The sequence below is a fragment of the Eschscholzia californica genome, unplaced genomic scaffold (genome assembly GCF_041429995.1).
Source record: "Eschscholzia californica isolate CP2 unplaced genomic scaffold, dmEscCali1.0.p SCAF_1, whole genome shotgun sequence".
In the NCBI taxonomy this organism is placed as follows: Eukaryota; Viridiplantae; Streptophyta; class Magnoliopsida; order Ranunculales; family Papaveraceae; genus Eschscholzia; species Eschscholzia californica.
The window spans coordinates 12,279,912-12,287,533 of NW_028238198.1; the positions used below are offsets into that span (position 1 = coordinate 12,279,912).

Below are 7,622 nucleotides of genomic sequence, written 5' to 3' on the forward strand. Positions count from 1 at the left end.
CAAATTCAAAGATGTCAATGTGGTAACCAAATCCGTGACAAGTTCTGAGAAGTTGATTGTCTTGAAAGTGATCTCAGCGACACCAGAAGATATGAAGGAGATCCTGAACTTCAATTTGAGAGGATTAATGTCTACTACAACGAAACTAGTTGCAGTAGATACTTTTTCGCATGCTGTTCTTATGGATCTCTAACACTATAGACAATATCGTATATCTAGTCCTTATGGATCTCTAATCTAGTTGGCTAAAGTCTTTATGTCCCACTCATTTTTCTTTCATGCCCCCAAAGATGGTATGGTGACTACAATTTCCATTAGATTATAGTGATAGAAAAATGTGGTCATAGCAAATATCCAATCCTACGGTGTAGATATGTTGGATCGCTTGTAATGTGTAGTGATTCAGCGGTGCCAAGTGTGCTGTTGGTGGTGTTGTCTATAACAACATTTCTTCACTGTTACAAACTGGAAGCCTGATGGTGGTTCGATCTGAGCGAGCCTAATAGTGATCAAATTCTCCACTCCGCAATAACCTAAACTTTTCATCTCAATTTCTCCTTTTTTCTTCTTCCACCGTCGATTTCGAATTAGGGTTAGGTCAAATTTTGGGCGGAGAAGACAATCACAGTAAAACTCTCAATACTTTGTAAACAATGGGATTGTGGGATAGCTTCCTCAATTGGCTCAGAAGGTAATTCCTTTCTCTTTCTCTTTCTCTGTTTCTGTCTAGTAAAAATTTTCAGATACTTAATTTCTACATGAATTGATACATATATGATTCAATTCACATGAAAAAGGGGTTAGGAATTATCTGAACTTCCATATTCAGGATCCAAATATGTCAAATTGTTCACTCCAACAAAATTTATTTGCTTTTCTATATCAGTTCATTTTCCTCCAAGAACAGAAACAGGAGGAGAAAATGGTTTATTTCATTCCTTGTGCTTTGCTAGAATTTTCCCTCAAGATTATGTTTTTATATTTCAAAATGGTTCATAGAAGTTTCATTGACTTGCATGACTCTCTTCATCTATTCTCTGTGAACAACTTTGCACAGAAGTTTTATTGGACTTTCTTGTTCAGATGGAAAAAAATTGTTACTTTCTTCAATTGTGGTAAGGGCACATTTTGACAAGATGCGTCCTTGTGTCTACAACCCGGTGCTTACTGAAATTGGAACACATTGTTTGAGCCATCAGGTGTGTACTCCTTGAGGAGAGAAACAACTAGCCTCGAGGTGAATGCCTTCATTGATTTTCTATCATTGGCCTCAGGCAACCGTTGTAGGGGAGGGGTTGTAAGGGGAGATGGAAAATAATTATGACAGGCTCTTTCAAGCAAACCCGTTGTTATCACTCTCCTGCCCTCCATTACTTGAATGGGCCATCTCAATACATGGCCTGTTTCCACCATACATTGAACACTACCAAGGGATAGAGGTCCTCAACGGTTTGCGGCCTTCAATTTAATGACCCTCGGAATTGGGCTGCGCGCATTGAAATGTTTAAGGCTGTTGTATTCGCGACACCCCTTGATAGTCCATTGGAACTAGTGAAACTGTAACTCATTGACCACGACCTGGTATTATAGAAAAGATTAGTAATCCAAGAACAATGCTCAGAGACTACAACCAGTTTAGAAGTGGTCCTTAATGTTGGTGCCTCCTAGAAGCAAGAGGTATGGCTCTGTGCCACCTTAATTTCGGAAAGAGTTTTTCAACATTAGTAAGCTATTTTACCTGAAGTCGGAAAGAGAACGGCCTGATTCGCAGTAGAACTTAGCAGGAGTCTCGATAAGATCCAGTTAATTCTTTGAAAGCAGAACTGTTTGAGTTTGGAGTGCTAGGCAAGTGCACTATCCCAGCAAAAAGCTCCATAGTATCAGGTTAGCTGTATCAAATTAGCCTCGGTCCGAATCACAAAACATGGTAGGGTGTGAGCTAAGTCAAGAAGCTGCTGCAGCGAGCACTTCACTTGGCAGATGAATCTGTAAAGACCGTTCACCGAGTTAGCTCATTCCGAGCATAACACCTGGAAGGAAAGGAAACTACCTATGACTAGTGAGCTCCTATCGCGGCCCAAGAACTCAGCTATATGGAGTCCCTAGAAAACTTGCTTGTTCACGCACAATATTTGACCAGAAAATCCTAAGTCTAAATCACCCTCAGACCTACCCAAGCTCAGCACTTGGTTTATTATTTTCTTTTACTCATGGGTCCTTTCTTGTTTTATGTGGCATAGTAAAAAAAAATATGAGTTCATACTAAAAATGCGAGGGAAAGAATTAGATACTAAGCACATACTGTTATTAGAAAGTGTCTGCGCGCTTGGAAATCTTGGTAAACAAAAGGAGAACAGGAAAGCAACATGTAACAGGTTTTAGATTCTTCCAAGAGCTCCCAGCTTGTCGAATGGGAAAAGAACCTTGGTGAGAGAAGTTTTAGAAAAGTTAGGAAGAAGATAGTTGGAAGTGGAAGCATGATGAGCCTTTTGCAGTCTTATAATCCTTTTTCACACACATCTGCATGTATGAGTAATCTCATGTGGCTGGCCTACTAGATGGAGAAGCAGTCATAGTGAATGACTAGCTGTAAATGGGTAGTTCAGCCGTTTGTACCTTCAGATCATTTGATGTTTGCAACGTATTGAGGGGACTTGTCTTTGACCGACCAACTTCGTGATCTGAAGTCCGAAAAATCATTAAATTAGCTCTGTCGCATGTTGTTGGAGAGGGAATACAAATGCAGTAAAGTACTTCAAGAGATCAGTACTCCATATGTTACTATATCAACAGTCCAAAAGAATCAGAGAAATGAACCATCATTAGGAGGTGATGCAACACAAAGCCTTTTTATTTAACCCAAATATTTGTTGGAATCTTTACAAAATCCTACAGTTGGTTCTAATTATTCTCATCCTCCCGGCTGAGGCTACTGGTTAACCAACATAGAGCGCTAGAGTTGAAAAAAATAGGACCAAGGTACCCCAGAGGAAAAAGGATTAAATAAAACTGGTGCCCATCTCAATGGATGGACTGGAAGATATGGAATGGTGTAAGAAACTCTCCACTACTTCCTTTTGAGTCGCTTCAATGCCGAGTGATTGTACTTGAAAGTATCTGGGCTATAAGTTATACAGACAGAACATGTAGGTGCTTAATGATGGTTTAAGGTTTGAAAAAAAGGTGGGAGCCAGAAAAAAGGTGGTCTGGCATTGGATTTATGCTCAAGGCATGTATCTGGATCGAGTAGTGCTCGAAAAGTACCAAATTGTCACCATAATATTGGACATGCTGGTTTCGCTTAGATCGCAACCAGATTTTATCCATTCAAAAGATTCCATTAATAAGAGTTCTTTCCATGTTATTTGTCCAGTTTATATGTATTGGTGTACGTGTATCGATCCTGATGCTTCCTGGACAAAGGATATCATTCATATTAGAGATCATGGAAATTCCAAAAGCCTTGTTTAGTGTGAAATCGTCATCAGCAAATGTCTAATGATATTAATTGTTCTATTTATTAATGGAACAGACACATGTATATATGTATAATTGTATATGTATTCATACATATATCTTCCAATTATTATGTTACTCCTGGGTCCTGATTCTCCTCTCCTAAATGTTGGCCTGCATGAAGATCATGCTAGAGAGACCCATCGTAAAAGAAATGCTCCTCAAAAGTCTTGACCAGCATTATGGTGATGTGATGTTAACTTTACACATAGATGATCTAAATCTTCGAACTTAAATACTTTTCACTAGTTACTGTTACGAACACCTTGGTGTAGATGCTTGAAGTGTTAGTAAGCGTTAGAGGGAGGAGCCACAATATGTAGCGCATAAGTTATGTGGTTCTGTGAGGGAAAATTGGTGTTCGAAATAGTTCATCTAACTTTTAACTCCCTATTTCTAGCAGAATGAACCCTATGAAATTTTCATTTCATAGTGCTCGACTGCTCGTAATAACCTAATCACTTGAATAACCCTCCCTTCAGACTTGAGCTTAGTATAGTTAGGAACAGGGGCGGATGTATGTGAAGACTAACCCAGGCTATAGCCTGGGTTAGTTCTTATAAATTCTGACCAAGGTATTAACAATTGAAGTAGTTAGCCTGGCTGGTAAGGGTTTCAGCTCATGCCCATTTGGTCACAGGTTCGACTTCACCCACAATTTCCCCTTTTTTTATCTGCTGAACGCCTAAACCTTTACAAGGAATATTTCCTTTTTGGTCCCTAATTTTATGAAGTCTTGATTTTTACCCTTAATTCTTAACTAACTGCTGTCTTGCAACTCAATTGTGACCAGACTTCTTTTTTGGTCCCCATTTCTTTTTTGCGATTATTCTGTTGTAGTTTAATCTTTTTGTTATTCTTATATTTTTAATGTTATTTTATCTTTCTTTCACTTCATCTTTGTCTCTTCTAATTTTCATCTATCTCTCTTCCTCTTCGTCTTTCTCCACTTCTCTCTTTTCTCTTAGTTGTTGTGGCGAAAAAGGGGAGTCTCCTCGTCAGAACCTTTCTTCTTCATAGACGGCTAGCTCAGTAAACATACCATATTAATACGCAATATTTTTCTCTTTTGTTATCATTGATGCCTTCCGAATACAAATTTAATACGCAAATTTTACTTAAGCCAGCCCTGCCTAGAACGAAATCCTGGCTCTGCCCCCTGGTTAGGAAGTAGTAGATAAATCAATTAAGTTAGTGCAAGATTAAACTGGTATGCATAAAAGTTCCGTTTCTCTTGCATTCAACTCTTGAGCATTATTTGAAAAAAAAAACAATTGATGTGTAACTTCTTTACTTGTTTATGTCAGCATGTTCTTCAAGCAAGAAATGGAGCTCTCACTCATTGGCCTTCAGAATGCAGGGAAAACTTCTCTTGTTAATGCTATTGCAGTGAGTCAATTGATGTTTCTACTCTTTTGACTGCTTGATATAGTTTTGTAAATTGCATCCTTGATTAGCTTATAATTTCTTATTTTGTCAGACGGGAGGATACAGTGAAGACATGATTCCAACTGTAGGTATCATTTCCTCAAATTATGTCCAATTAGGTTTGCCTGGTTCTTGATTTTCAAATATATTGATGATGTTTGAACTCCGAAATCCAGGTAGGATTTAACATGCGGAAAGTTACTAAAGGAAATGTGACGATAAAACTATGGGATCTAGGAGGGCAGAGGAGGTTTCGCACCATGTGGGAACGTTACTGTCGTGGTGTATCCGCCATACTGTAATTTTTTTCTTAATTTTTGAGCTTGTCCTCTCTCCTACCTCTACTTGCCTTTCAACATCATGCACTTCGAAAATGTAATAAGAATGGAAGTTGACTCGTGACATGAAAACTTAGACAATGGATACTTTCATGTTCTTTTATGTTTAATGATGACAACCGTAATCCACTTGGTTTTTTTTCTCATCTTTTATTTTATTTCTGGGAATGGCAGGTATGTAGTTGATGCGGCAGACAGAGACAGTATTCCGATATCACGAAGTGAGCTTCATGATCTGCTCACTAAACCTTCCTTGAGTGGAATACCTTTATTGGTTCTTGGCAATAAGATCGATAAGTCAGAAGCCCTTACCCAGCAAGCATTGGTCGATCAACTGTGAGTCTCTATAACCAGAATGAATTATAGCTCTTCATTTCATTTTCTGTTTTTATGTTTCCATTACTCTAATGGGAGAGGGATTTCAGGGAATTGGAGTCCATCAGAGATAGGGAAGTTTGCTGCTATATGATTTCCTGCAAGGATTCAATCAACATTGATATTGCCATCGATTGGCTCATTAAACACTCGAAAAATGCAAAATAATCTCCATCTTACCAGCTTCAAAGTTCAAAGGTATTTCGACCCAAAAGTAAAAAAGTAGAGCTTTGCTGTTTCTTTTTAACCAGATGCTTACTCAAGCTTGTTTTTTTATCTGAAAAAGAAATGCTCTGTACAGTTGCTTGAACAAATTTAATTCTTTAGATTATGGGTTCGATCGTTAATTAAAGTTTTTATTGTTTAAGTATGTATTGGCAATGCGGGGAAGCTTAGTCAAGAAAGAGAATAGTATTTAACTTCAGATATGAATCACCCCCATGTGATAAAGAGTTGAAAGGTGAGGGAGTGAAGGGGTTCTAAGAATTATTGTTTGTATTATGTTATGTTTCGTGTTTAATTCATTGGATCTCATATAAGAGTTGTTTGGATGACTTGACTTGGGTTTATTCTATACAAGTCTACATGTTGAATTGGATTTTTTGCTCTCCATAATTGATATTGAAGTCTTTCGCATAGATTGCTCATGCTCGTTTTTCATACAAGTGATTTTGATTTATGTGTTTAAGATTGCCCAAGGCTGAAACCTTACAGCGGTACCCCAGTAGTTGTGAGTATTCTTTTTTCTTTCTATAGTAGGGGAAATGCATGCATGTAGGGTTTTGTCTTTGGAGATGGTTACGAGTACATCCAAAGGGCATTGACGTGTATTACGTTTGTCTTTTTACCTATAGTCCAAATTCTAGATGTTCTACCTAACAAATATGGTACTGTCGCACTCCCTCATATTTGAGACGATATCTTTGACTTCGATATCAATTTAGCCTCCCATGCCCTACAATCAGGCACGAGCATTGTTGATTCCATAGTGAGTCTCCATACGGCACGTCTAACTTCCTTTGTACAAATTCTCACAAATTTGTTGATTCTATAACAAGTGATCAGTCTCGATAAGACACTGTCCTAACTTCCTTTCTCACAAATCTGTTGTCCCCCAGACAATTGATAAATGAGATCATATGCAGATTTTATTTTAACTAGGGTATATCCCGTGCCCTAGGGCACGGACACTTATATCAATCAAATGTTACGAAATTTATTGTTATATTTTATTGAGAGAGAGAGATTTTTATTAGTCATTATTTTTTTGTTTCTTTTCTCTTAGATTAGTTATTATTTTATTGAGAGAGAGAGATTTTAATTTCTTTTTTTAACCCTTAAAATTTATTTTGTTTCTTTTTTTTCTTAAATTAGTTATTTTATTTCTAAGAAGGAAAGGATTATTGTTTTTTTAAATAGGTAACTTTATTTCTACGAAGGACTATATTTTAAATTTTGAGAAGGACTTCTAGACAATATCCTTTATTAAGAAAGGATGTTTGTCCCAGTCATCGTTTTCCCTTCTGTTTTATATAATAGATGTTATGGTTCAGTGGTATGACAGATTCTTTACCGATGTGATTTATTGCTCTTCGGTCTTGTGAATTTCTGAAATGTGCTCCTACTTCATGTAGGAGGAGGTTGGGTTAGAGTAAAGTACGTTGGGAGAGTGAGGACTAAAAATGCTCGTAGCATCACTTTCACATAGTTGTGTTAATAATAATAATGAGATTGAAAGGATGAGACGACTCAATTATCCTCAACCACATATTTATGTTTGTACTAATCTTGTAAGAAGTCGTTATCAGTGTAAAGATGGTATTCTATTGTCGGTTCTTTTAGGATTTTTGAGTCAACAGTCCAAAATCTGGGGGGTAAACCCAAAAAAAATCCACTCTTGCCCAAAAATTAGTTGCAGGTCCAAATGTCAGTTTTTTTTTTATTCCCCTCTTGCCCTTGGACGGA

General features: G+C 37.4%; 1 protein-coding gene across 1 annotated transcript; it reads left to right on the forward strand.

The window, feature by feature from the left end:
- The first annotated feature begins 345 nt into the window (after positions 1-345).
- LOC147564183 (ADP-ribosylation factor-like protein 8c) lies at positions 346-6,255 on the forward strand. Its single transcript, XM_086644174.1, has 6 exons — positions 346-691; positions 4,824-4,905; positions 4,997-5,029; positions 5,121-5,242; positions 5,457-5,618; positions 5,708-6,255. Exons 1-6 carry the CDS (start codon positions 654-656, stop codon positions 5,823-5,825), a joined length of 555 nt encoding a protein of 184 aa, XP_086500300.1. The 5' UTR covers positions 346-653; the 3' UTR covers positions 5,826-6,255.
- The last annotated feature ends 1,367 nt before the right edge of the window (positions 6,256-7,622 follow it).